The sequence below is a fragment of the Musa acuminata genome, chromosome BXJ2-1 (genome assembly GCF_036884655.1).
Source record: "Musa acuminata AAA Group cultivar baxijiao chromosome BXJ2-1, Cavendish_Baxijiao_AAA, whole genome shotgun sequence".
In the NCBI taxonomy this organism is placed as follows: Eukaryota; Viridiplantae; Streptophyta; class Magnoliopsida; order Zingiberales; family Musaceae; genus Musa; species Musa acuminata.
Genome location: NC_088338.1, coordinates 25,514,196 through 25,541,863, shown reverse-complemented (window position 1 = coordinate 25,541,863; position 27,668 = coordinate 25,514,196). Strand labels below are relative to the sequence as shown.

At 46.5% G+C, this 27,668-nt stretch overlaps 1 protein-coding gene, 8 non-coding genes and 18 pseudogenes across 10 annotated transcripts; all 27 read right to left on the bottom strand.

Annotated features, from left to right (window-relative positions):
- Positions 1–70: 70 nt before the first annotated feature.
- LOC135599081 (uncharacterized) lies at positions 71–9,504 on the bottom strand. Of its 2 annotated transcripts, XM_065093807.1 has the most exons (3): positions 9,260–9,504; positions 5,910–6,935; positions 71–349 (listed from the first exon to the last, which is right to left on the bottom strand). In XM_065093807.1, the coding sequence occupies exons 2-3, from the start codon at positions 6,928–6,930 to the stop codon at positions 345–347; spliced, it is 1,026 nt and encodes a 341-aa protein (XP_064949879.1). In that variant the 5' UTR covers positions 6,931–6,935; positions 9,260–9,504; the 3' UTR covers positions 71–344. The 2 variants fall into 2 exon arrangements, 1 of the variants encoding a protein (XP_064949879.1); XR_010481827.1 differs by lacking the exons at positions 5,910–6,935; positions 9,260–9,504 and adding an exon at positions 2,065–3,483.
- A 543-nt stretch (positions 9,505–10,047) lies between these two features.
- LOC135601905 (5S ribosomal RNA) lies at positions 10,048–10,166 on the bottom strand (annotated as a pseudogene).
- Positions 10,167–10,516: 350 nt separating this feature from the next.
- LOC135599765 (5S ribosomal RNA) lies at positions 10,517–10,635 on the bottom strand. Its single transcript, XR_010482108.1, has one exon. It is a non-coding gene; the product is annotated as a 5S ribosomal RNA (ribosomal RNA).
- Positions 10,636–10,985: 350 nt separating this feature from the next.
- LOC135604683 (5S ribosomal RNA) lies at positions 10,986–11,104 on the bottom strand (annotated as a pseudogene).
- Positions 11,105–11,347: 243 nt separating this feature from the next.
- On the bottom strand, positions 11,348–11,466 carry LOC135603093 (5S ribosomal RNA; annotated as a pseudogene).
- A 350-nt stretch (positions 11,467–11,816) lies between these two features.
- On the bottom strand, positions 11,817–11,935 carry LOC135604519 (5S ribosomal RNA; annotated as a pseudogene).
- Positions 11,936–12,184: 249 nt separating this feature from the next.
- On the bottom strand, positions 12,185–12,303 carry LOC135601460 (5S ribosomal RNA). The gene has a single exon (XR_010483753.1). It is a non-coding gene; the product is annotated as a 5S ribosomal RNA (ribosomal RNA).
- Positions 12,304–12,653: 350 nt separating this feature from the next.
- Positions 12,654–12,772, bottom strand: LOC135600370 (5S ribosomal RNA). Its single transcript, XR_010482693.1, has one exon. It is a non-coding gene; the product is annotated as a 5S ribosomal RNA (ribosomal RNA).
- Positions 12,773–13,122: 350 nt separating this feature from the next.
- LOC135604488 (5S ribosomal RNA) lies at positions 13,123–13,241 on the bottom strand (annotated as a pseudogene).
- A 6,139-nt stretch (positions 13,242–19,380) lies between these two features.
- LOC135599259 (5S ribosomal RNA) lies at positions 19,381–19,499 on the bottom strand (annotated as a pseudogene).
- A 350-nt stretch (positions 19,500–19,849) lies between these two features.
- On the bottom strand, positions 19,850–19,968 carry LOC135602711 (5S ribosomal RNA; annotated as a pseudogene).
- Positions 19,969–20,318: 350 nt separating this feature from the next.
- On the bottom strand, positions 20,319–20,437 carry LOC135603047 (5S ribosomal RNA; annotated as a pseudogene).
- A 350-nt stretch (positions 20,438–20,787) lies between these two features.
- On the bottom strand, positions 20,788–20,906 carry LOC135601882 (5S ribosomal RNA; annotated as a pseudogene).
- A 349-nt stretch (positions 20,907–21,255) lies between these two features.
- On the bottom strand, positions 21,256–21,374 carry LOC135603665 (5S ribosomal RNA; annotated as a pseudogene).
- A 350-nt stretch (positions 21,375–21,724) lies between these two features.
- LOC135602556 (5S ribosomal RNA) lies at positions 21,725–21,843 on the bottom strand (annotated as a pseudogene).
- Positions 21,844–22,193: 350 nt separating this feature from the next.
- Positions 22,194–22,312, bottom strand: LOC135603487 (5S ribosomal RNA; annotated as a pseudogene).
- A 350-nt stretch (positions 22,313–22,662) lies between these two features.
- LOC135604196 (5S ribosomal RNA) lies at positions 22,663–22,781 on the bottom strand (annotated as a pseudogene).
- A 350-nt stretch (positions 22,782–23,131) lies between these two features.
- On the bottom strand, positions 23,132–23,250 carry LOC135602684 (5S ribosomal RNA; annotated as a pseudogene).
- Positions 23,251–23,600: 350 nt separating this feature from the next.
- LOC135601613 (5S ribosomal RNA) lies at positions 23,601–23,719 on the bottom strand (annotated as a pseudogene).
- Positions 23,720–24,069: 350 nt separating this feature from the next.
- LOC135600896 (5S ribosomal RNA) lies at positions 24,070–24,188 on the bottom strand. Its single transcript, XR_010483206.1, has one exon. It is a non-coding gene; the product is annotated as a 5S ribosomal RNA (ribosomal RNA).
- A 350-nt stretch (positions 24,189–24,538) lies between these two features.
- LOC135601743 (5S ribosomal RNA) lies at positions 24,539–24,657 on the bottom strand (annotated as a pseudogene).
- A 350-nt stretch (positions 24,658–25,007) lies between these two features.
- LOC135603541 (5S ribosomal RNA) lies at positions 25,008–25,126 on the bottom strand (annotated as a pseudogene).
- Positions 25,127–25,475: 349 nt separating this feature from the next.
- On the bottom strand, positions 25,476–25,594 carry LOC135601128 (5S ribosomal RNA). Its single transcript, XR_010483432.1, has one exon. It is a non-coding gene; the product is annotated as a 5S ribosomal RNA (ribosomal RNA).
- Positions 25,595–25,944: 350 nt separating this feature from the next.
- Positions 25,945–26,063, bottom strand: LOC135601370 (5S ribosomal RNA). The gene has a single exon (XR_010483666.1). It is a non-coding gene; the product is annotated as a 5S ribosomal RNA (ribosomal RNA).
- A 350-nt stretch (positions 26,064–26,413) lies between these two features.
- LOC135602598 (5S ribosomal RNA) lies at positions 26,414–26,532 on the bottom strand (annotated as a pseudogene).
- A 350-nt stretch (positions 26,533–26,882) lies between these two features.
- Positions 26,883–27,001, bottom strand: LOC135599795 (5S ribosomal RNA). The gene has a single exon (XR_010482138.1). It is a non-coding gene; the product is annotated as a 5S ribosomal RNA (ribosomal RNA).
- Positions 27,002–27,351: 350 nt separating this feature from the next.
- On the bottom strand, positions 27,352–27,470 carry LOC135601126 (5S ribosomal RNA). The gene has a single exon (XR_010483430.1). It is a non-coding gene; the product is annotated as a 5S ribosomal RNA (ribosomal RNA).
- Positions 27,471–27,668: the final 198 nt, after the last annotated feature.

The following is a 27,668-nucleotide window of genomic DNA, read 5'->3' as shown; positions in this document are numbered from 1 at the left end:
TAAACATAGCACACATCACTCGAAAATTTATACCATCTGAACCCGACTCATCAAAATAAAAACCACAATATAAGTCCACAAGTGGGGAAATCTATGCAGTCACCACAATCATCGATTTACCATAAGTTCATATCATTACACAAATTTAATTTAACATTCCAAAACCCTATACATGAGGGATCCTTTAACTTACACAAAATCCACAGGTTTAGATTCATAGTCACATTTCATTAGATGCAAGGTAGCTTATACACAACTACATATATGCTAACAAAAGTTCTGCCCAACGTCTTCTAAACTTTCCACTGCCTCAGCCCATTCTTAACATTTAAGCAAGCGATACGCTATCCTGAAAAATTTATCAACAAACGGGGTGAGCATAAAGAGCTCAGCAAGTGACTAACATATCCATATCAAAATAGTACAATTTCCAAAGAGATACAGTATCAAAACACAAAAGCAGAATATACGATTTCGTATACATAATATCATTAGGAGCAGAATCATAATTGTCCTTTTTAATCATACATATTTGGTTCCTAACAGATGGGGCATAGAGTAATTGGAGCATATCAGAAACAGAGGAAACATATCGGAGCTTATCAATGGCATATAAAATGTTCCAGAACACATCAACGATCTATGGAACATTACGAAGCAAACTCAATAGTGAATGAAGCATTTCAGAGCATATCAAACTCATATGTCGTACAGAAGCTCAAACGTCGTCCTTGACGTTGCAATCATATCATACTTATCCAGAGCACGAACAGAAATAACTCACCAAAACTCTGGATGTCATATCAAACATATAGAGGGTGTAGTGGGATCTCAGTCAGAATGTGATTCATCCATTTCTGAATGACCACCTGACAAAAGTCTCCCACGTCTGGGAGCTCCATCCACCCACGTCTAGGTGAAGTCAGAGGGGGCCGGCAGAGCATCGCAGGCTCTATGCATAACTCCCTTTACCATTTCTGGCAAAGGTTCACAACTCCCTTTACCATTTCTGGCAAAGGTTCACAACTCCCTTTACCATTTCTGGCAAAGGTTCACAACTCCCTTTACCATTTCTGGCAAAGGTTCACATTATCCCACACACCAGAGTACAAGAAGGCAGTTTCAACAATAAGCAGCATATAACGGAAGCACACGCGGAACAACCAAACATACATGTGCCTTTTCAAAAACAATGATGCAAGGAACAAATCTCTCACAAAAGTATTCATTTTAGGAAAGAATTGGAAGCAAGAGTGTACAGGGATTCCAAGCAATCATAATCAGCTCAATTCCAATAAGAAGGTTAGACAAATTCAGATATCCAAAGGAATGGAACCAAATACGCGAAATCAACCAGAGCTCGATTTCGGACAGAATTCCAGTGGCACATCAAACAAATATTTTAGAATAACAATTATGCTCCAATACCCATAATAAGGCTATGGTCGAATCATATATCAATCTATATTAAGATGGAACAGATTTCATATGAAACAGGGCTCCCAACACTGAGTTACCTCTGATTTGGTAACACAAGGTCAAAATCACAATCACTGTGTTACAGAATTTATAGGGTCGGAATCAACAGACGATAGGGTGGGCAATTAAACTCCAAAATTTTCAAACTATATGTCAAAAGAGAGAATTTCAAGTCTACTTTCAAATAAAATCAGTTTGATACAAATCAGAATTTTCAACAGGGAGTTATAGGCGTTTTAGTATCGAAAGGTCAGAAATCTGAACTCTGTTTTACAGCGTCTATAGGCTCTTTTGAAACAAATTTTTGGGTAAGTATTCGGTGTCCAAAATCTACAAAATCGGTGTCAAAAGAAACACATACGAGTCTAATTTCAAACAAAATAGTTCCTGCCTGAATTCTCATTCTATATTAAAACTTATAGCCGAAACAGTGCTTAGGGGTCAGTTTACCGAAAGACTTTCAGAATCCATGGTTTAAGTCCAAAGAGAGATATATCAGTTTCTAAATAGAAATCTTCCAATTTATTTTGAATCAACATAAAAACAGAGTCAAATACTTATGTAGGATGGGGTTAGAACACTTGCCTTTGCAAATCTTGACCCGAAATGACAAGATTAAAGCAAGAACCCTAAAAGCCCCAATTTTCTTTCTCTTCTTCTTCTTCTTCTTCTTCTTCTTCTTTCTTTCTTTCTTTCCCTGATCACCCACGAGCTGCCTCCTCTGCTTCCTTAACAACGAAGGCAGAGAGGCTTAAGCGGTGGAATTTGTCATTTGGTGCATTTTGCAGTTTAGTCCTCGTTTTTATCATATTCACGATTAGGTCCTTAGGGTTTACATATAGGTCCTCAAATTCTTTCTTTTTTTTTTGAACAGATCTCCCAAATCTTAAAAATAAGTTACCTCTGATTCATACTCTATTTCTTGTGTCAATTAAAAATAGATGCTTACATTATCACCAGAAATATTATACGAAAATTCGGAAATGAGGGGTGTTACACTCTCCCCCCCTTAAAAGAAAAATTTAGTCCTCTAAATTTATCGTACCTCTATTCGATGAAAAGACGAGGATACACCTTTTTCATTTCCTCTTCTAGCTCCCAAGTTGTCTCTTCTCCAGAATGATGTCTCCAATTTACTTGAACCAATGGGATGACCCGATTCCTTAGAACTTTTTCTTTCTTATCAATATTCTGAATAGGCTCTTCCACATAGGATAGATCTTTATCGAACTCCACCAGCTCATACTTAATGATGTGAGAAGGGTCATACATATACTTTCTAATCATCGAGACATGAAATATATCATGGACATGGCTCAATGCTGGTGGCAAGGCAATCCTGTAAGCGACAGAACCAACCCTCTCAAGAACCTCAAAAGGTCCAATAAATCTTGGGCTTAATTTTCCTTTCTTCCCAAACCTCATAATGCCTTTGGAAGGGGAGACTTTTAAGAATACAAAATCTCCGATTTCAAACTCAATATCTCGTCTTCTATTGTCAGCATAACTCTTTTGACGACTCTGAGCAGTTTTTAACCTTTTCCTTATTACTTGAATTTTCTCGGTAGTTTCTTGTACCTTGTCCGGTGCTAATAGCTTTCTGTCTCCAACTTCCTCCCAACATACAGGTGTTACGCACTTTCGCCCATATAGAGCTTCATAAGGAGCCATCTGAATACTTGAATGATAACTATTATTATACGTGAACTCAACAAGTGAAATATCCTTATCCCATTCACCTTTCCAATCCATAACATAGGCTCTAAGCAAATCCTCAAGTGTTTGAATTGTTCTTTCTGACTGACCATCAGTCTGAGGATGATATGCAGTACTAAACTTGACTTTAGTGCCCATCGACTCCTGCAATTTTCTCCAGAATCTAGAGAGAAATCTGGAGTCTCTATCAGAGATAATCTCCTTTGGAATACCATGAAGTCTTACTACTTCATTAACATATAAATCTGCAAGTCTATCAAGTGAATAAGTCATATTAATCGGTAGGAAATGCGCAGATTTCGTTAACCTATCAATGATAACCCAAATAGCATCATGCTTCCTCAAGGTTCTGGGTAGTCCTGAAACAAAATCCATAGTAATACATTCCCATTTCCATTCAGGAATAACTAAAGGTTGCAACAACCCTCCAGGTCTTTGGTGTTCCACTTTGATTTGCTGACAAGTCAAACATTTAGAAACATACATTGCCATTTCTTTCTTCATGCCTTTCCACCAATAATGACTTCGAAGATCTCTATACATCTTAGTGCTCCCAGGGTGTAGGGTGTACTTTGAAGTATGACTTTCAGTTAGGATTTGATTCTTGATAACTAGTTCATTTGGTACACATACTCTCTCCCCAAATCTCAATAGGCCATCCTTTGAAATTTGAAATTGTGGCTTCAATCCCTTTTCTACTTCACTCCTCAAGTAGATTAAATGTGGATCTCGTAATTGTCCTTCCTTAATTTGTTGCATAAGATCAGACTGCACTTGAATGGAGGCCATCAGAATCATCGAGTCTTGCTCTTTCCTCAAAGCTTTCAAATCAAAATTTTCTTCTATTAGCTTCCATTGCTTCACGACCAGACTAGCCATAAAACTTGTAGATTTCCTACTAAGTGCATCAGCTACAACATTGGCTTTGCCCGGGTGATAACGGATGGTACAATCATAATCCTTCAGAAGTTCAATCCATCTTCGCTGCCTCATGTTTAACTCTTTCTGAGTGAAAATATATTTTAAACTCTTGTGATCAGTAAAGATTTCAAACTGCCGACCATACAAATAATGTCTCCAAATCTTTAAAGCAAAAATAATTGCTGCCAATTCCAAATCATGAGTTGGGTAATTCAGTTCATAACCTTTAAGTTGCCTAGAAGCATACGCAATTACTCTCCCTTCCTGCATCAAAACACATCCTAGGCCCTTACTTGAAGCATCAGTATAAACTACAAACTCATCATTACCCCTTGGAATAGTGAGAATAGGGGCACTAGTCAATCTTCTTTTTAACTCTTGAAAACTTTGCTCACAATCATCACCCCATACAAATTTCATATTCTTCTTAGTGAGTTTGGTGAGAGGTTGAGCAATTCGAGAAAATCCCTCCACAAATCTCCTGTAATAACCTGCCATGCCCAAGAAGCTCCTAACTTCTGTCACATTTGTTGGTACTTCCCATTCAACTACAGCTTCTATTTTCCTTGGATCAACAGATATACCCTTTCCTGAAATCACATGGCCTAAGAAGGCAACTTCATTCAACCAAAATTCACATTTGCTGAACTTTGCATACAACTTCTTTTCTCTTAGTATGGACAATACCTTCCTCAAGTGTTCCTCATGCTCCTGATTACTCCTTGAATACACCAATATGTCATCAATAAATACAATTACACAGATATCCAAGAGCTGTTGAAATGTCCTATTCATTAGTTCCATAAAAGCTGCAGGGGCATTAGTCAAACCAAAAGGCATCACCAAGAATTCATAATGACCATATCGAGTTCTGAAGGCTGTTTTTGAAATATCCTCCTCTTTGATCCTCAACTGATAGTAACCTGACCTCAGGTCAATCTTAGAGAATACTTGTGCACCCTGCAGTTGATCAAACAAATCATCAATTCTAGGTATGGGATATTTGTTTTTGATGGTCACCTGATTCAACTGTCTATAATCAATACAAAGCCTCAATGTTCCATCCTTCTTCTTCACTAATAGTACCGGAGCACCCCATGGGGATACACTGGGTCGTATGAAACCCTTATCTAATAATTCTTGTATTTGCTTCTTTAATTCTTCTAACTCAAGTGGTGCCATTCTGTAGGGAGGCTTAGATATTGGGGTTGTACTGGGGACTAGATCAATAGCAAATTCACCCTCTCTATCTAGAGGTAAACCAGGCAAGTCATCAGGGAATACATCAGGGAATTCTTTGACCACTGAAATTTCATCTATGTGGGTTTCCTGATTTGAATGCTCCTTTACACACACCATATAACAAAGACAACCTTTCTGCATAAGATGATAAGCTTGAAGTGCGGATATCAAGCAAGGAGGCAAATCATGCTTAATGCCCTCAAAGAAAAATATAGGCTGATCTGGTATGCAGAAGGTAATTATTTTTTTGTAACAGTCAATACTAGCGTGATGAGAAGATAACCAATCCATGCCAAGTATAATATCAAAACCCTGGATCTCTAGGAGAATCAAATCAGCAAGGAGTTCATGGTCTCCAATAGAGATCAAACAAGATGGGTAGACTACGTTTGTTGCCAATGAATCTCCAACAGCAGTTGTTACATATAGCATATAATCCAGGGGTTTAGGTAGAATATCCAAGTGACAAGCAAAGTGTTGTGAAACAAATGATAAGTTGGAGCCAGGATCAAACAAAACTTTTGCATTTCTTTTAGAAACATGAAGAATACCTTCCACCACAGATTTAGAAGCTTTAGAATCTTGTTCCGTGATAGCGTACACTCTAGCATGGGCTGAGGGTCTAGGAGACAGTGGCTCTCTTTTCCTGTTCAGTGGGCAATCTTTTATTTGATGACCTAGCTTTCCACAACTAAAACATGCTCCAGTCACCCGAAAACACCGACTCGTTTCATGATTTGATCCACATTTTTCACATAACTGAGTCCTCCCCCATGGTTTCCTTTTCTCAAATCCAGATGTCTTAAACCTCTTGTTACTATCTTCATATTTATTTTCTCTCCTGCTTTTGCTAGTAAATTTGTCCCTTTGGCTCTTGCCAATGATTTCTTGAATTTCTTCCATGTCTCTTTCAATTTTCAAAGCTCTTTCTACCGTATCAGCATATGTTTGTAATTTTAAAGCTGACATTCGGCTTCTTATTGCTGGCCGTAATCCCCTTTCAAACCTTCTTGCCTTTCTAGATTCATCATCAGTCATATGTGTGGCAAACCTGGAGAGCTCAGTAAATCTAGATTCATACTTTGTAACCGTCATACTTCCCTGGATAAGGTTCAAGAACTCCAATTCTTTTTGCTCTTTCATACAATCGGGAAAATATTTGTCGTAAAACTTTTCTTGGAATAACTTCCATGTCATTTGCTCATGTTTGATTTCAGACATCCTCTTAATCATTCTCCACCAGTGTTCAGCTTCTCCTTCCAGCATAAAGGTGGCAAGAAAAACCTTTCGTTCATCAGAGTAACTTAGGGCATCAAATATTTTCTCTATCTGCATCATCCATCGTTCCGCCACCATTGGATCAGACTCACCACTGAAACTGGGAGGACTAAGCTTCTTAAACTGTCCAATTCCCAACCCCGTCCGGTTTGATGTCTCTATTCCATCATTACTTCCTTGTTGGACAGGTTGTTGTTGTTGTTGCATCACTTGTGCCATAGTCTCCAAAGTCCGCATAATACCACTCAATTGATCAGTAGTAGATGCAACAGGAGAACCAGATGATCTCGTCATCCTTGCTTCCTAAAACATCAAAAGAACATTTTCTTTGATCAATCTCTAAATGATAGTCAATAAACCTCAAAAAAAACATAACATTCTTAGTGATTCTCAAATCATGCTCTGATACCACCTCTGTCACGCCCCTAAAAATATCCATTATATTTAAAATCTTTCGTCACAACTAACCCAGGATCCAAACACACATTTGAGGTCACTAAGAAAACATTCAAATCAAAAATTTCGCTTCTATAATCTACCAATTCATATCCCTGTGCAATTCATAAACATAGCACACATCACTCGAAAATTTATACCATCTGAACCCGACTCATCAAAATAAAAACCACAATATAAGTCCACAAGTGGGGAAATCTATGCAGTCACCACAATCATCGATTTACCATAAGTTCATATCATTACACAAATTTAATTTAACATTCCAAAACCCTATACATGAGGGATCCTTTAACTTACACAAAATCCACAGGTTTAGATTCATAGTCACATTTCATTAGATGCAAGGTAGCTTATACACAACTACATATATGCTAACAAAAGTTCTGCCCAACGTCTTCTAAACTTTCCACTGCCTCAGCCCATTCTTAACATTTAAGCAAGCGATACGCTATCCTGAAAAATTTATCAACAAACGGGGTGAGCATAAAGAGCTCAGCAAGTGACTAACATATCCATATCAAAATAGTACAATTTCCAAAGAGATACAGTATCAAAACACAAAAGCAGAATATACGATTTCGTATACATAATATCATTAGGAGCAGAATCATAATTGTCCTTTTTAATCATACATATTTGGTTCCTAACAGATGGGGCATAGAGTAATTGGAGCATATCAGAAACAGAGGAAACATATCGGAGCTTATCAATGGCATATAAAATGTTCCAGAACACATCAACGATCTATGGAACATTACGAAGCAAACTCAATAGTGAATGAAGCATTTCAGAGCATATCAAACTCATATGTCGTACAGAAGCTCAAACGTCGTCCTTGACGTTGCAATCATATCATACTTATCCAGAGCACGAACAGAAATAACTCACCAAAACTCTGGATGTCATATCAAACATATAGAGGGTGTAGTGGGATCTCAGTCAGAATGTGATTCATCCATTTCTGAATGACCACCTGACAAAAGTCTCCCACGTCTGGGAGCTCCATCCACCCACGTCTAGGTGAAGTCAGAGGGGGCCGGCAGAGCATCGCAGGCTCTATGCATAACTCCCTTTACCATTTCTGGCAAAGGTTCACAACTCCCTTTACCATTTCTGGCAAAGGTTCACAACTCCCTTTACCATTTCTGGCAAAGGTTCACAACTCCCTTTACCATTTCTGGCAAAGGTTCACATTATCCCACACACCAGAGTACAAGAAGGCAGTTTCAACAATAAGCAGCATATAACGGAAGCACACGCGGAACAACCAAACATACATGTGCCTTTTCAAAAACAATGATGCAAGGAACAAATCTCTCACAAAAGTATTCATTTTAGGAAAGAATTGGAAGCAAGAGTGTACAGGGATTCCAAGCAATCATAATCAGCTCAATTCCAATAAGAAGGTTAGACAAATTCAGATATCCAAAGGAATGGAACCAAATACGCGAAATCAACCAGAGCTCGATTTCGGACAGAATTCCAGTGGCACATCAAACAAATATTTTAGAATAACAATTATGCTCCAATACCCATAATAAGGCTATGGTCGAATCATATATCAATCTATATTAAGATGGAACAGATTTCATATGAAACAGGGCTCCCAACACTGAGTTACCTCTGATTTGGTAACACAAGGTCAAAATCACAATCACTGTGTTACAGAATTTATAGGGTCGGAATCAACAGACGATAGGGTGGGCAATTAAACTCCAAAATTTTCAAACTATATGTCAAAAGAGAGAATTTCAAGTCTACTTTCAAATAAAATCAGTTTGATACAAATCAGAATTTTCAACAGGGAGTTATAGGCGTTTTAGTATCGAAAGGTCAGAAATCTGAACTCTGTTTTACAGCGTCTATAGGCTCTTTTGAAACAAATTTTTGGGTAAGTATTCGGTGTCCAAAATCTACAAAATCGGTGTCAAAAGAAACACATACGAGTCTAATTTCAAACAAAATAGTTCCTGCCTGAATTCTCATTCTATATTAAAACTTATAGCCGAAACAGTGCTTAGGGGTCAGTTTACCGAAAGACTTTCAGAATCCATGGTTTAAGTCCAAAGAGAGATATATCAGTTTCTAAATAGAAATCTTCCAATTTATTTTGAAACAACATAAAAACAGAGTCAAATACTTATGTAGGATGGGGTTAGAACACTTGCCTTTGCAAATCTTGACCCGAAATGACAAGATTAAAGCAAGAACCCTAAAAGCCCCAATTTTCTTTCTCTTCTTCTTCTTCTTCTTCTTCTTCTTCTTTCTTTCTTTCTTTCCCTGATCACCCACGAGCTGCCTCCTCTGCTTCCTTAACAACGAAGGCAGAGAGGCTTAAGCGGTGGAATTTGTCATTTGGTGCATTTTGCAGTTTAGTCCTCGTTTTTATCATATTCACGATTAGGTCCTTAGGGTTTACATATAGGTCCTCAAATTCTTTCTTTTTTTTTTGAACAGATCTCCCAAATCTTAAAAATAAGTTACCTCTGATTCATACTCTATTTCTTGTGTCAATTAAAAATAGATGCTTACATTATCACCAGAAATATTATACGAAAATTCGGAAATGAGGGGTGTTACAAGTGCTGGCATTATCGCACCCGTTTCGCGTGCTTCGTCCCTCGCCTATGTGCACGTCACGGTCGGCGTATCAACGTCCGGAGCCTCTTGCCCGTCACGAAACCGTCGGCGCTTTCTCGAACGTTCACGAAATCCCTATTGCAAGCTCTCTCCGAGCCCTAGCCCGACGACTGCGTATCGGTCACGGCAAGCGCGTGCCGAAACCATCGGCACTTTATAGAACGATCTCGGAATCGCTATTGCGACCCCAATCCGTAAAGCTCTCTCCGAGACCCTCGATACTGACTGCGTAGCGGTCACAGCAAATTTCCAGCCCCAAAACAATCGTCTCGGATCTCTACCGGAGATGTTTCGTATCCCGGGAAGCAAAAAGGAGTGCAACACGAGGACTTCCCAGGGGGTCACCCATCGTAGTACTACTCTGGCCCAAGCACGTTTAACTTCGGTGTTTTGATGGGATCCGGTGATTTAGTGCTGCCATTATCGCACCCATTTCGCGAGCTTCGTCCCTCGCCTATGTGCACGTCGCGGTCAGCGCATCAACGTCCGGAGCCTCTTGCCCGTCACGAAACCGTCAGCGCTTTCTCGAACGTTCACGAAATCCCTATTGCAAGCTCTCTCCGAGCCCTAACCCGACGACTGCGTATCGGTCACGACAAGCGCGTGCCGAAACCATCGGCACTTTCTAGAACGATCTCGGAATCGCCATTGCGACCCCAATCCGGAAAGCTCTCTTTGAGCCCCTCGATACTGACTGCGTAGCGGTCAAAGCAAATTTCCAGCCCCAAAACAAACGCCTCGGAGCTCTACGGGAGATGTTTCGTTTCCCGGGATGCAAAAAGGAGTGCAACACGAGGACTTCCCAAGGGGTCACCCATCGTAGTACTACTCTGGCCCAAGCACGCTTAACTTCGGAGTTTTGATGGGTTCCGGTGATTTAGTGCTGGCATTATCGCACCCGTTTCGCGTGCTTCGTCCCTCGCCTATGTGCACGTCGCGGTCGGCGTATCAACGTCCGGAGCCTCTTGCCCGTCACGAAACCGTCGGCGCTTTCTCGAACGTTCACGAAATCCCTATTGCAAGCTCTCTCCGAGCCCTAGCCCGACGACTGCGTATCGGTCACGGCAAGCGCGTGCCGAAACCATCGGCACTTTATAGAACGATCTCGGAATAGCTATTGCGACCCCAATCCGGAAAGCTCTCTCCGAGACCCTCGATACTGACTGCGTAGCGGTCACAGCAAATTTCCAGCCCCAAAACAATCGTCTCAGATCTCTACGGGAGATGTTTCGTATCCCGGGATGCAAAAAGGAGTGCAACACGAGGACTTACCAGGGGGCCACCCATCGTAGTACTACTCTGGCCCAAGCATGCTAAACTTCGGTGTTTTGATGGGATCCGGTGATTTAGTGCTGCCATTATCGCACCCATTTGATGGGACCTCGCCTATGTGCACGTCGCGGTCGGCGCATCAACGTCCGGAGCCTCTTACCCGTCACGAAACCGTCGGCGCTTTCTAGAACGATCCAGGAATCACTATTGCGACCCCAATCCGGAAAGCTCTCTTTGAGCCCCTCGATACTGACTGCGTAGCGGTCAAAGCAAATTTCCAGCCCCAAAACAAACGTCTCGGAGCTCTACGGGAGTTGTTTCGTATCCCGGGATGCAAAAAGGAGTGCAACACAAGGACTTCCCAAGGGGTCACCCATCGTAGTACTACTCTGGCCCAAGCACGCTTAACTTAGGTTTTTTTATGGGATCCGGTGATTTAGTGCTGGCATTATCGCACCCGTTTCGCGAGCTTGGTCCCTCGCCAATGTGCACGTCGCGGTCGGCGCATCAACGTCCGGAGCCTCTTGCCCGTCACGAACCCATCGGCGCTTTCTCGAACGTTCACGAAATCCCTATTGCAAGCTCTCTCCGAGCCCTAGCCCGACGACTGCGTATCGGTCACGGCAAGCGCGTGCCGAAACCATCGGCACTTTCTAGAACGATCTCGGAATCGCTATTGCGACCCCAATCCGGAAAGCTCTCTCCGAGCCCCTCGATACTGACTGCGTAACGGTCACAGCAAATTTCCAGCCCCAAAACAATCGTCTCAGATCTCTACGGGAGATGTTTCGTATCCCGGGATGCAAAAAGGAGTGCAACACGAGGACTTCCCAGGGGGCCACCCATCGTAGTACTACTCTGGCCCAAGCATGCTAAACTTCGGTGTTTTGATGGGATCCGATGATTTAGTGCTGCCATTATCGCACCCATTTCGCGAGCTTCGTCACTCGCCTATGTGCACGTCGCGGTCGGCGCATCAACATCCGGAGCCTCTTGCCCGTCACGAAACCGTCGGCGCTTTCTAGAACGATCTAGGAATCGCTATTGCGACCCCAATCCGTAAAGCTCTCTTTGAGCCCCTCGATACTGACTGCGTAGCGGTCAAAGCAAATTTCCAGCCCCAAAACAAACGTCTCGGAGCTCTACGGGAGATGTTTCGTATCCCGGGATGCAAAAAGGAGTGCAACACGAGGACTTCCCAGGGGGTCACCCATCGTAGTACTACTCTGGCCCAAGCACGCTTAACTTCGGTGTTTTGATGGGATCCGGTGATTTAGTGCTGCCATTATCGCACCCGTTTCGCGAGCTTCGTCCCTCGGCTATGTGCACGTCGCGGTCAGCGCATCAACGTCCGGAGCCTCTTGCCCGTCACGAAACCGTCAGCGCTTTCTCGAACGTTCACGAAATCCCTATTGCAAGCTCTCTCCGAGCCCTAGCCCGACGACTGCGTATCGGTCATGGCAAGCGCATGCCGAAACCATCGGCACTTTCTAGAACGATCTCGGAATCGCCATTGCGACCCCAATCCGGAAAGCTCTCTTTGAGCCCCTCGATTCCGACTGCGTAGCGGTCAAAGCAAATTTCCAGCCCCAAAACAAACGTCTCGGAGCTCTACGGGAGATGTTTCGTATCCCGGGATGCAAAAAGGAGTGCAACACGAGGACTTCCCAAGGGGTCACCCATCGTAGTACTACTCTGGCCCAAGCACGCTTAACTTCAGAGTTTTGATGGGTTCCGGTGATTTAGTGCTGGCATTATCGCACCCGTTTCGCGTGCTTCGTCCCTCGCCTATGTGCACGTCGCGGTCGGCGTATCAACGTCCGGAGCCTCTTGCCCGTCACGAAACCGTCGGCGCTTTCTCGAACGTTCACGAAATCCCTATTGCAAGCTCTCTCCGAGCCCTAGCCCGACGACTGCGTATCGGTCATGGCAAGCGCGTGCCGAAACCATCGGCACTTTATAGAACGATCTCGGAATCGCTATTGCGACCCCAATCCGGAAAGCTCTCTCCGAGCCCCTCGATACTGACTGCATAGCGGTCACAGCAAATTTTCAGCCCCAAAACAATCGTCTCAGATCTCTACGGGAGATGTTTCGTATCCCGGGATGCAAAAAGGAGTGCAACACGAGGACTTCCCAGGGGGCCACCCTTCGTAGTACTACTCTGGCCCAAGCATGCTAAACTTCGGTGTTTTGATGGGATCCGGTGATTTAGTGCTGCCATTATCGCACCCATTTCGCGAGCTTCGTCCCTCGCCTATGTGCACGTCGCGGTCGGCGCATCAACGTCCGGAGCCTCTTGCCCGTCACGAAACCGTCGGCGCTTTCTAGAACGATCCAGGAATCGCTATTGCGACCCCAATCCGGAAAGCTCTCTTTGAGCCCCTCGATACTGACTGCGTAGCGGTCAAAGGAAATTTCCTGCCCCAAAACAAACGTCTCGGAGCTCTACGGGAGATGTTTCGTATCCCGGGATGCAAAAAGGAGTGCAACACAAGGACTTCCCAAGGTGTCACCCATCGTAGTACTACTCTGGCCCAAGCACGCTTAACTTAGGTTTTTTTATGGGATCCGGTGATTTAGTGCTGGCATTATCTGTTAGGACTCTAGCTTGGAGAGTCCTAATTGAGAGGGACATTCATGTAAAACTGTTAGGACTCTAGCTAAGAGAGTCCTAATTGAGAGGGACATTCTATTAGGACTCTAGCTAGGAGAGTCCTAATTGAGAGGGGCATTCATGTAGGAGGTTTTTTCTTAGAGAAGAATTAGGAGTTGTAAGGGAATAGGAGTCTTGAGTAGGAGTCCTATTAGGAGTTGGTTAGAAGTAAGAGTCTTAAGTAGGAGTCCTATTAGGAGTTAGGGTTTAGAAGCCCTATAAATAGTCATGTATTCCTTCTCTTTTGATAAGCAATAGATGAATCTTTTCTGCAGCCTTTGAGCAGCAACTTGGAGGGAGGAACCCCTATAGAGTTCCAAGGAGGCCGATCCCCTAAAGAGATCAACCCCAAGTTTAGAATCTGCAAGGGTTCTAACACCTGGTATCAGAGCAGCATTCTTGGCGTCTCGCTGCCCTTTCACAGCCATCCATCAACCCTCCACAACCATCCAAAGTAATTCCCACAATTGCTTAAAAGATCGTCACCGAATTCCGCCATCATCTCCACCACCACGGATCATCCTTTGATCTCCCCGTGAATTGCAACAGGTTCTGGTTTCCTACCTTACTGCTGCTGCAATTTAGTTATCCTTATTCGAAAATCCAAAAAAAAAAAAAAAAAAAAATCGTTCCTATATTGCTGCATAAACTTTTCGTCACAAAGTTTTCATCTCTACGACGAAAGATACATTGCAGAATTCCAGCCGCATAGCACCATCTGTTTGATCTTGCTACTGTGCTTTTTCTATCCAAATTTCTACGAAATTTTTATGACATCTTTGACACTTCTTAACAGTGGATTTCCCTTTGGTTTCATCAAAAAATTCTCAATATAAACTACTGATCTTTTATGTCCAATCTGCTGCACTTGAATTGCAGAATTCAAGCCGCATAGCACCATCTGTTTGATCTTGCTACTGTGCTTTTTCTATCCAAATTTCTACGAAATTTTTATGACATCTTTGACACTTCCTAACAGTAGATTTCCCTTTGGTTTCATCGAAAAATTCTCAATATAAACTACTGATCTTTTATGTCCAATCTGCTGCACTTGAAAATCTATGCTGCAGAAAATTTTAACTGCATATCGTTGCCTTAACCCATCTATTTGCAATCTTTTTTGAATGAAATTTCTTATAGACTTCATATATCATCTTGGCTTCCATCTAAGATTAATCTATTAAGAAATTCATCTCTAAAAACGATTTTATGTTGCTGCAAATTTTCATCGTAACCCGCTGAAATTTTTCGACGATAATTCTGCAATTGCAACTTGCACCAATTTCTTTGCTGTTATACTGCCGAAATTTTCTTGATTAAATTAGATATCCTTGCTGTCATATAAACTGTGATTTTGCTATCAATTCCCTCCTCAATTCTCTTAAGTTTTTGGTGGAAATTACGTCGAGAAACCGTTGTTTCTTCGACGACAATTCTACTCTTACAAGACAGCACATACTTGCTGCAACTTCCATGGATTTCTGTCAAACCTTTGCTACCATCTACCACAGATCCAAACTTTCATCTAGAGCCCTAAAACTCTACCAAACCACACCCTCAAACTGCACCCAAAACAGCCACAAAACAAGCCTAAACCGTAGCCTACATCCACCAATCCACCAACACTTTCGACCATCACTTCTCTCAACCTATACCTGCCTTTAACCCAACAGCAAAAGAGAGATCTTAACATCATTGATTTGGGGCCATATACTATGGCATCTAAGGAGGCAATCAATGCTAAATTCGAAGCCTTGGAGGCGCGAATGGAGAATAAGATTCGGACGCTCTTTACCGAACTCAGGTTGGGCCGACCACTAAGCCCGAAGAAATCATATCAAGGAGAGAGCTTTGCCCAATCACACCAAGCCCGAAGAGATGACTTCCAAGAGAGGGGAAGCTCTATGACCAACCCCAACTATCCATGCATGAGAGTGGACTTCCCTAGATGGGAAGAAGGAGACCCGATTGGTTGGATTTCGCACGCGGAGCGATATTTTCGGTACCACAAAACCGCGGATGTATCTATGGTGAAAATTGCAGCTATACATCTTGAAGGGGATGCTATTCAGTGGTTTGACTGGTTTGAACATACTTATGGAGTCCTTTCATGGCGACAATTCAAAGAAGAACTGCTGATTCGCTTCAGACCAACCGATTACGAGAATATTGATGAACAACTAGCAAAGATCCGACAAACCTCCACCATTCAGGAGTACCAAACCAGGTTTGAAAGGTTATCTAATCAAAATCATGATTGGTCTCAAAAACAGCTATTGAGGACCTTCATTGAGGGCTTGAAGCCGGAGATCCGAGGAGAAGTTAAAGCGCGACAACCGTACACGCTTATGGCAGCCATCTCTTTCGCACGACATCAAGAGGAGCAATTGAACCATGAAGCTCGGAGGACTAGGGTCACTCCTCAACCAGTAATATTGAAGCCCTCAGTCCCCCCTACTGTCGACCAAGTCCCTGCACCAAAGAGGTTAACAGGAGAAGAGCTTCGGGAGCGATATGCGAAGGGGTTATGTTGGCATTGTGACGAGCCGTGGAGCCGTGAGCATCGCTGTAGTAAAGGAGGACTTCTTATAATTGAACCGATAGAAGAAGAGGTCATTGAACATCCAAAAGAGAGCTTTGAACATGAAGAAGAAGATGCAGAAGAAGAGCCACAACCGACCGAAGTTACGGTACATACACTAGCTAGCTACTCAAACCCGCAAACGATGAAAATTGGAGGCCTTCTCAAACAACAACCAATCACTGTTCTCATCGACACGGGCAGTACTACTAACTTCCTAAATAGTAAGCTTGCTGTTCGGATATCATTACCTATCGAGAATCGCTGCAGGTTTGATGTTAAGGTCGCCGACGGACGGATTTTGAATTGTGATCATAGGCGCTTGCAGGAGAAACTATTACTGCAGGACCAAGAGATAATTGTAGATTTCTTCCTTCTCCCTCTTAACAATCATGAGGCCATGCTCAGAATTAAATGGTTGACGACATTAGGTGATATTTCCTGGAATTTTATGAAACTAATTATGAAATTTTACAGTAAGGAGAAACAGGTGACATTGCACGGGAAACGTGGGGGCGACATAACAACGATTTGCACACAACAAATGGAGAATGTTTTGCATAAAGCATGCAGCGGCTTTTTGGTACAACTTGAGCAGCAAACTAAGGGAGAGCAAACAGAATTTGAAGATCCAAATCTACTTCCTTTGCTTGCTGAATTTTCAAATATATTTAACGAACCGCGCAACCTACCTCTTACCTGTCGGCATGATCATTGTATAATGATTCTTCCAGGCAAATCTTCAGCAAATGCTCAGCCATATCAGTATCCACATCTCCAGAATGATGAAATAGAAAGGATTATAAAAGAGATGCTCGAAACAGGAGTTATTCGGCCAAGTTGCAACCTCTACTCTTCGCCGGTGCTACTTGTACGCAAGAAGGACGGAACAAGGCGAATATGTGTTGATTACCGAGCTCTCAATGGCATAATCATCAAGGACAAATACTTTATTCCAATAGTAGATGAATTGCTAGATGAAAGGGAGCATAAATCTTTACAAAGCTGGACCTTTGATCCGGGTATCATCAAATACGAGCATGCGAAGAAGACATACGGAAAACCACCTTTTGAACACACAACAACCACGAATTTTTGCTTTCTGCAACAAAAGGTGGAATATCTTGGGCATATCATATCAGAGGAAGGTGTGGCAGTGGACCCCTTCAAAATTGGAGCAATGCAAAACTGGCTGACCTCGAGAAACATAAAATTGCTATATGGCTTTCTGGGTTTAACAGGCTACTACCGCAAGTTCGTGAAAAACTATGGAAAGATCAGTGCACCACTTACTTCCTTACTAGAAAAAGATGTCTTCCAATGGTTGGACAGAGCCTCCGCTGCCTTTGACAAACTTAAGGCAGCCATGACGACGACGCCGGTGCTAACACTACCAGATTTCAACCGACCCTTCATTATTGAGGCCGACACATCTGGAGTCAGAATTGGAGTCATTCTCATGCAAGATGGTCGACCACTCGCATACACTAGCAAGGCATTATCTCCCTCCTATCAAAATAAGCCAACATATGATAAGGAGATGCTCGCCATTGTGCGCGCAGCAACGAGGTGGAGATTGTACTTGATCAGGCGATACTTTCAAATCAAGACCGACCATAAAAGCCTAAAATATCTCTTGGAGCAGAAGATATCTTCCCCCAAGCAGCAAAAATGGGTAACAAAACTTCTTGGATTTGATTATGAAATAACTTACAAAATGTGGAAAGAGAATGTTGTTGCAGATGCGCTTTCGCAGCTACCTGAGCAAGCTGAATTTTCGGTCATTTTACTTCCAACCAGTGACTTCCTTGAGGATATTAAGATGGAATGGCAGAAAGATTCGGAGACTAGTAAAAATAAAAAATATATATATATATATTTGGAGGAAGCACCAAGCTCCGTGGCTCATTACAATCGGGACTCAAAAGAATTATGCTATAAGGGACGCATTATGCTTGTGACAAATTCTACTTGCATCTTCAAGAGTAGATTTTGGACAAAGTTATTCCATATGCAGGGTACTAAATTGAAAAGGAGTATGACATATCACCCACAAACCAACAGCCAGACAGAAGTTTTAAATAGGTGCTTGGAGACAACCCAAAGCCATCCACCAAATATGACTACCCAAAGAGAACTCCAGACCCAGCCAAGTGCCATTATTGATCGACGGATCGTGACTCGACGACGACGACCCACTAATGAAGTGCTAATACAGTGGGCGAACCTACCAATAGAAGATGTCACTTGGGAGAACTATGACGACATGAAGATCAAATTTCCAGAATTCATGAATCATCAGCCTCGAGGACAAGGCTGATTTGAAGAGGGCGGGTCTGTTAGGACTCTAGCTTGGAGAGTCCTAATTGAGAGGGACATTCATGTAAAACTGTTAGGACTCTAGCTAAGAGAGTCCTAATTGAGAGGGACATTCTATTAGGACTCTAGCTAGGAGAGTCCTAATTGAGAGGGGCATTCATGTAGGAGGTTTTTTCTTAGAGAAGAATTAGGAGTTGTAAGGGAATAGGAGTCTTGAGTAGGAGTCCTATTAGGAGTTGGTTAGAAGTAAGAGTCTTAAGTAGGAGTCCTATTAGGAGTTAGGGTTTAGAAGCCCTATAAATAGTCATGTATTCCTTCTCTTTTGATAAGCAATAGATGAATCTTTTCTGAAGCCTTTGAGCAGCAACTTGGAGGGAGGAACCCCTATAGAGTTCCAAGGAGGCCGATCCCCTAAAGAGATCAACCCCAAGTTTAGAATCTGCAAGGGTTCTAACATTATCGCACCCGTTTCGCGAGCTTCGTCCCTCGCCTATGTGCACGTCGCGGTCGGCGCATCAACGTTCGGAGCCTCTTGCCCGTCACGAAACCGTCGGCGCTTTCTCGAACGTTCACGAAATCCCTATTGCAAGCTCTCTCCGAGCCCTAGCCCGACGACAGCGTATCGGTCATGGCAAGCGCGTGCCGAAACCATCGGCACTTTCTAGAACGATCTCGGAATCGCTATTGCGACGCCAATCCGGAAAGCTCTCTCCGAGCCCCTCGATACTGACTGCGTAGCGGTCACAGCAAATTTCCAGCCCCAAAATAATCGTCTCAGATCTCTACGGGAGATGTTTCGTATCCCGGGATGCAAAAAGGAGTGCAACACGAGGACTTCCCAGGGGGCCACCCATCGTAGTACTACTCTGGTCCAAGCATGCTAAACTTCGGTGTTTTGATGGGATCCGGTGATTTAGTTCTGCCATTATCGCACCCATTTCTCGAGCTTCGTCCCTCGCCTATGTGCACGTCGCGGTCGGCGAATCAACGTCCGGAGCCTCTTGCCCGTCACGAAACCGTCGGCGCTTTCTCAAACGTTCACGAAATCCCTATTGCAAGCTCTCTCTAAGCCCTAGCCCGACGACTGCGTATCGGTCACGGCAAGCGCGTGCCGAAATCATCGGCACTTTATAGAACGATCTCGGAATCGCTATTGCGACCCCAATCCGGAAAGCTGTCTCCGAGCCCCTCGATACTGACTGCGTAGCGGTCACAGCAAATTTCCAACCCCAAAACAATCGTCTCGGAGCTCTACGGAAGATGTTTCGAATCCCGGGATGCAAAAAGGAGTGCAACACGAGGACTTCCCAGGGGGTCACCCATCCTAGTACTACTCTGGCCCAAGCACGCTTAACTTCGGTGTTTTGATTGGATCCGGTGATTTAGTGCAGCCATTATCGCACCCGTTTCGCGAGCTTCGTCCCTCGCCTATGTGCACGTCGCGGTCGGCGCATCAACGTCCGGAGCCTCTTGGCCGTCACGAAACCATCGTCGCTTTCTCGAACGTTCACGAAATCCCTATTGCAACCTCTCTCCGAGCCCTAGCCCGACGACTGCGTATCGGTCACGGCATGCGCGTGCCGAAACCATCGGCACTTTCTAGAACGATCTAGGAATCGCTATTGCGACCCCAATCCGGAAAGCTCTCTTTGAGCCCCTCGATACTGACAGCGTAGCGGTCAAAGCAAATTTCCAGCCCCAAAACAAACGTCTCGGAGCTCTACGGGAGATGTATCGTATCCCGAGATGCAAAAAGGAGTGCAACACGAGGACTTCCCAAGGGGTCACCCATCGTAGTACTACTCTGGCCCAAGCACGCTAAACTTCGGTGTTTTGATGGGATCCGGTGATTTAGTGCTGCCATTATCGCACCCGTTTCCCGAGCTTCGTCCCTCGCCTATGTGCACGTCGCGGTCGGCGCATCAACGTCCGGAGCCTCTTGCCCGTCACGAAACCGTCGTCGCTTTCTCGAACGTTCACGAAATCCCTATTGCAAGCTCTCTCCGAGCCCAAGCCCGATGACTGCGTATCGGTCACGGCAAGCGCGTGCCGAAACCATCGGCACTTTCTAGAACGATCTCGGAATCGCTATTGCGACCCCAATCCGGAAAGCTCTCTCCGAGCACCTCGATACTGACAGCGTAGCGGTCACAGCAAATTTCCAGCCCCAAAACAATCGTCTCGGAGCTCTACGGGAGATGTTTCGAATCCCGGGATGCAAAAAGGAGTGCAACACGAGGACTTCCCAGGGGGTCACCCATCCTAGTACTACTCTGGCCCAAGCACGCTTAACTTCGGTGTTTTGATGGGATCCGGTGATTTAGTGCTACCATTATCGCACCCGTTTCGCGAGCTTCGTCCCTCGCCTATGTGCACGTCGCGGTCAGCGCATCAACGTCCGGAGCCTCTTGCCTGTCACGAAACCATCGTCGCTTTCTCGAACGTTCACGAAATCCCTATTGCAAGCTCTCTCCGAGCCCTAGCCCGACGACTGCGTATCGGTCACGGCATGCGCGTGCCGAAACCATCGGCACTTTCTAGAACGATCTAGGAATCGCTATTGCGACCCCAATCCAGAAAGCACTCTTTGAGCCCCTCGATACTGACAACGTAGCGGTCAAAGCAAATTTCCAGCCCCAAAACAAACGTCTCGGAGCTCTACGGGAGATGTATCGTATCCCGGGATGAAAAAGGAGTGCAACACGAGGACTTCCCAAGGGGTCACCCATCGTAGTACTACTCTGGCCCAAGCACGCTAAACTTCGGTGTTTTCATGGGATCCGGTGATTTAGTGCTGCCATTATCGCACCCGTTTCCCGAGCTTCGTCCCTCGCCTATGTGCACGTCGCGGTCGGCGCATCAACGTCCGGAGCCTCTTGCCCGTCACGAAACCGTCGTCGCTTTCTCGAACGTTCACGAAATCCCTATTGCAAGCTCTCTCCGAGCCCAAGCCCGATGACTGCGTATCGGTCACGGCAAGCGCGTGCCGAAACCATCGGCACTTTCTAGAACGATCTCGGAATCGCTATTGCGACCCCAATCCGGAAAGCTCTCTCCGAACCCCTTGATACTGACAGCGTAGCGGTCACAGCAAATTTCCAACCCCAAAACAATCGTCTCGGAGCTCTACGGGAGATGTTTCGAATCCCGGGATGCAAAAAGGAGTGCAACATGAGGACTTCCCAGGGGGTCACCCATCCTAGTACTACTCTGGCCCAAGCACGCTTAACTTCGGTGTTTTGATGGGATCCGGTGATTTAGTGCTGCCATTATCGCACCCATTTCGCGAGCTTCGTCCCTCGCCTATGTGCACGTCGCGGTCGGCGCATCAACGTCCGGAGCCTCTTGCCCGTCACGAAACCATCGTCGCTTTCTCGAACGTTCACGAAATCCCTGTTGCAAGCTCTCTCCGAGCCCTAGCCCGACGACTGCGTATCGGTCACGGCATGCGCGTGCCGAAACCATCGGCACTTTCTAGAACCATCTAGGAATCGCTATTGCGACCCCAATCCGGAAAGCTCTCTTTGAGCCCCTCGATACTGACAGCGTAGCGGTCAAAGCAAATTTCCAGCCCCAAAACAAACGTCTCGGAGCTCTACGGGAGATGTATCGTATCCCGGGATGCAAAAAGGAGTGCAACACGAGGACTTCCCAAGGGGTCACCCATCGTAGTACTACTCTGGCCCAAGCACGCTAAACTTCGGTGTTTTGATGGGATCCGGCGATTTAGTGCTGCCATTATCGCACCCGTTTCCCGAGCTTCGTCCCTCGCCTATGTGCACGTCGCGGTCGGCGCATCAACGTCCGGAGCCTCTTGCCCGTCACGAAACCGTCGTCGCTTTCTCGAACGTTCATGAAATCCCTATTGCAAGCTCTCTCCGAGCCCAAGCCCGATGACTGCGTATCGGTCACGGCAAGCGCGTGCCGAAACCTTCGGCACTTTCTAGAACGATCTCGGAATCGCTATTGCGACCCCAATCCGGAAAGCTCTCTCCGAGCCCCTCGATACTGATAGCGTAGCGGTCACAGCAAATTTCCAGCCCCAAAACAATCATCTCGGAGCTCTACGGGAGATGTTTCGAATCCCGGGATGCAAAAAGGAGTGCAACACGAGGACTTCCCACGGGGTCACCCATCCTAGTACTACTATGGCCCAAGCACGCTTAACTTTGATGTTTTGATGGGATCCGGTGATTTAGTGCTGCCATTATCGCACCCGTTTCGCGTGCTTCGTCCCTCGCCTATGTGCACGTCGCGGTCGGCGCATCAACGTCCGGAGCCTTTTGCCCGTCACGAAACCGTCGTCGCTTTGTCGAACGTTCACGAAATCCCTATTGCAAGCTCTCTCCGAGCCCTAGCCCGACGACTGCATATCGGTCACGGCAAGCGCGTGCCGAAACCATCGGCACTTTCTAGAACGATCTCGGAATCGCTATTGCGACCCCAATCAGGAACGCTCTCTCCAAGCCCCTCGATACTGACTATGTAGCGGTCACATCAAATTTCCAGCCCCAAAACAATGGTCTCGGAGCTCTACGGGAGATGTTTCGTATCCCGGGATGCAAAAAGGAGTGCAACACGAGGACATCCCAGGGGGTCACCCATCGTAGTACTACTCTGGCCCAAGCACACATAACTTCGGAGTTTTGATGGGATCCGGTGATTTAGTGCTGGCATTTTCGCACCCGTTTCGCGTTCTTCGTCCCTCGCCTATGTGCAAGTCGCGGTCGGCGTATCAACGTCCAGAGCCTCTTGCCCGTCACGAAACCGTCGGCGCTTTCTCGAACGTTCACGAAATCTCTATTGCAAGCACTCTCCGAGCCCTAGCCCGACGACTGCGTATCGGTTACGGCAAGCGCGTGCCGAAACCATCGGCACTTTCTAGTACGATCTCGGAATCGCTATTGCGACCGCAATCCGTAAAGCTCTCTCCGAGCCCCTCGATACTGACTGCGTAGCGATCACAGCAAATTTCCAGCCCCAAAACAATCGTCTCGGAGCTCTACGGGAGATGTTTCGTATCCCGGGATGCAAAAAGGAGTGCAACACGAGGACTTCCCAGGGGGTCACCCATCGTAGTACTACTCTGGCCCAAGCACACTTAACTTCGTAGTTTTGATGGGATCCGGTGATTTAGTGCTGGCATTTTCGCACCCGTTTCGCGTTCTTCGTCCCTCGCCTATGTGCAAGTCGCGGTCGGCGTATCAACGTCCAGAGCCTCTTGCCCGTCACGAAACCGTCGGCGCTTTCTCGAACGTTCACGAAATCCCTATTGCAAGCACTCTCCGAGCCCTAGCCCGACGACTGCGTATCGGTTACGGCAAGCGCGTGCCGAAACCATCGGCACTTTCTAGTATGATCTCGGAATCGCTATTGCGACCGCAATCCGTAAAGCTCTCTCCGAGCCCCTCGATACTGACTGCGTAGCGGTCACAGCAAATTTCCAGCCCCAAAACAATCGTCTCGGAGCTCTACGGGAGATGTTTCGTATCACGGGATGCAAAAAGGAGTGCAACACGAGGACTTCCCAGGGGGTCACCCATCGTAGTACTACTCTGGCCCAAGCATGCTTAACTTCGGAGTTTTGATGGGATCCGGTGATTTAGTGCTCGCATTATCGCACCCGTTTCGCGTGCTTCGTCCCTCGCCTATGTGCACGTCACGGTCGGCGTATCAACGTCCGGAGCCTCTTGCCCGCCACGAAACCGTCGGCGCTTTCTCGAACGTTCACGAAATCCCTATTGCAAGCTCTCTCCGAGCCCTAGCCCGACGACTGCGTATCGGTCACGGCAAGCGCGTGCCGAAACCATCGATACTTTCTATAACGATCTAGGTATCGCTATTGCGACCCCAATTCGGAAAGCTCTCTCCGAGCCCCTCGATACTGACTGCGTAGCGGTCACAGCAAATTTCCAGCCCCAAAACAATCGTCTCGGAGCTCTACGGGAGATGTTTCGAATCCCAGGATGCAAAAAGGAGTGCGACACGAGGACTTCCCAGGGGGTCACCCATCCTAATACAACTCTAGCCCAAGCACGCTTAACTTCGAAGTTTTGATGGGATCCGGTGATTTAGTGCTGCCATTATCGCACCCGTTTCGCGTGCTTCGTCCCTCGCCTATGTGCACGTCGCGGTCGGCGTATCAACGTCCGGAGCCTCTTGCCCGTCACGAAACCGTCGTCGCTTTCTCGAACGTTCACGAAATCTCTATTGCAAGTTCCCTCCGAGCCCTAGCCCGACGACTGCGTATCAGTCACGGCAAGCGCGTGCCAAAACCATCGGCACTTTCTTGAACGATCTCGGAATCGCTATTGCGACCCCAATCCGGAAAGCTCTCTCCGAGCCCCTCGATACTGACTGCGCAGCGGTCACAGCAAATTTCCAGCCCCAAAACAATCGTCTCGGAGCTCTACGGGAGATGTTTCGAATCCCGGGATGCAAAAAGGAGAGCAACACGAGGACTTCCCAGGGGGTCACCCATCCTAGTACTACTCTGGCCCAAGCACGTTTAACTTCGGTGGTTTGATGGGATCCGGTGATTTAGTACTGCCATTATCGCACCCGTTTCGCGAGCTTCGTCCCTCGCCTATGTGCACGTCGCGGTCGGCGCATCAACGTCCGGAGCCTCTTGCCCGTCACGAAACCGTCGTCGCTTTCTCGAACGTTCAGAAATCCCTATTGCAAGCTCCCTCCGAGCCCTAGCCCGACGACTGCGTATCAGTCACGGCAAGCGCGTGCCGAAACCATCGGCACTTTCTAGAACGATCTAGGTATCGCTATTGCGACCCCAATTCGGAAAGCTCTCTCCGAGCCCCTCGATACTGACTGCGTAGCGGTCACAGCAAATTTCCAGCCCCAAAACAATCGTCTCGGAGCTCTACGGGAGATGTTTCGAATCGCGGGATGCAAAAAGGAGTGCAACACGAGGACTTCCCAGGGGGTCACCCATCCTAGTACTACTCTGGCCCAAGCACGCTTAACTTCGGTGTTTTGATGGGATCCGGTGATTTAGTGCTGCCATTATCGCACCCGTTTCGCGAGCTTCGTCCCTCGCCTATGTGCACGTCGCGGTCGGCGCATCCACGTCCGGAGCCTCTTGCCCGTCACGAAACCGTCGTCGCTTTCTCGAACGTTCACGAAATCTCTATTGCAAGTTCCCTCCGAGCCCTAGCCCGACGACTGCGTATCAGTCACGGCAAGCGCGTGCCAAAACCATCGGCACTTTCTAGAACGATCTCGGAATCGCTATTGCGACCCCAATCCGGAAAGCTCTCTCCGAGCCCCTCGATACTGACAGCGTAGCGGTCACAGCAAATTTCCAGCCCCAAAACAATCGTCTCGGAGCTCTACGGGAGATGTTTCGTATCACGGGATGCAAAAAGGAGTGCAACACGAGGACTTCCCAGGGGGTCACCCATCGTAGTACTACTCTGGCCCAAGCACGCTTAACTTCGGAGTTTTGATGGGATCCGGTGATTTAGTGCTGGCATTATCGCACCCGTTTCGCGTGCTTCGTCCCTCGCCTATGTGCACGTCGCGGTCGGCGTATCAACGTCCGGAGCCTCTTGCCCGTCACGAAACCGTCGGCGCTTTCTCGAACGTTCACGAAATCCCTATTGCAAGCTCTCTCCGAGCCCTAGCCCGACGACTGCGTATCGGTCACGGCAAGCGCGTGCCGAAACCATCGACACTTTCTATAACGATCTAGGTATCGCTATTTTGACCCCAATTCGGAAAGCTCTCTCCGAGCCCCTCGATACTGACTGCGTAGCGGTCACAGCAAATTTCCAGCCCCAAAACAATCGTCTCGGAGCTCTACGGGAGATGTTTCGAATCGCGGGATGAAAAAAGGAGTGCAACACGAGGACTTCCCAGGGGGTCACCCATCCTAGTACTACTCTGGCCCAAGCACGCTTAACTTCGGTGTTTTGATGGGATCCGGTGATTTAGTGCTGCCATTATCGTACCCGTTTCGCGAGCTTCGTCCCTCGCCTATATGCACGTCGCGGTCGGTGCATCCACGTCCGGAGCCTCTTGCCCGTCACGAAACCGTCGTCGCTTTCTCGAACGTTCACGAAATCCCTATTGCAAGCTCCCTCCGAGCCCTAGCCCGACGACTGCGTATCAGTCACGGCAAGCGCGTGCCGAAACCATCGGCACTTTCTAGAACGATCTCGGAATCGCTATTGCGACCCCAATCCGGAAAGCTCTCTCCGAGCCCCTCGATACTGACAGCGTAGCGGTCACAGCAAATTTCCAGCCCCAAAACAATCGTCTCGGAGCTCTATGGGAGATGTTTCGTATCACGGGATGCAAAAAGGAGTGCAACACGAGGACTTCCTAGGGGGTCACCCATCGTAGTACTACTCTGGCCCAAGCACGCTTAACTTCGGAGTTTTGATGGGATCCGGTGATTTAGTGCTGGCATTATCACACCCGTTTCGCGTGCTTCGTCCCTCGCCTATGTGCACGTCGCGGTCGACGTATCAACGTCCGGAGCCTCTTGCCCGTCACGAAACCGTCGGCGCTTTCTCGAACGTTCACGAAATCCCTATTGCAAGCTCTCTCCGAGCCCGAGCCCGACGACTGCGTATCGGTCACGGCAAGTGCGTGCTGAAACCATCGACACTTTCTATAACGATCTAGGTATCGCTATTGCGACCCCAATTCGGAAAGCTCTCTCCGAGCCCCTCGATACTGACTGCGTAGCTGTCACAGCAAATTTCCAGCCACAAAACAATCGTCTCGGAGCTCTACGGGAGATGTTTCGAATCGCGGGATGCAAAAAGGAGTGCAACACGAGGACTTCCCAGGGGGTCACCCATCCTAGTACTACTCTGGCCCAAGCACGCTTAACTTCGGTGTTTTGATGGGATCCGGTGATTTAGTGCTGCCATTATCGCACCCGTTTCGCGAGCTTCGTCCCTCGCCTATGTGCACGTCGCGGTCGGCGCATCCCCGTCCGGAGCCTCTTGCCCGTCACGAAACCGTCGTCGCTTTCTCGAACGTTCACGAAATCCCTATTGCAAGCTCCCTCCGAGCCCTAGCCCGACGACTGCGTATCAGTCACGGCAAGCGCGTGCCGAAACCATCGGCACTTTCTAG

Excerpts from the sequence above, each read along its gene's own strand:
- LOC135599081 (XM_065093807.1), bottom strand. The coding sequence starts at position 6,930 with ATGACGAGATCATCTGGTTCTCCTGTTGCATCTACTACTGATCAATTG.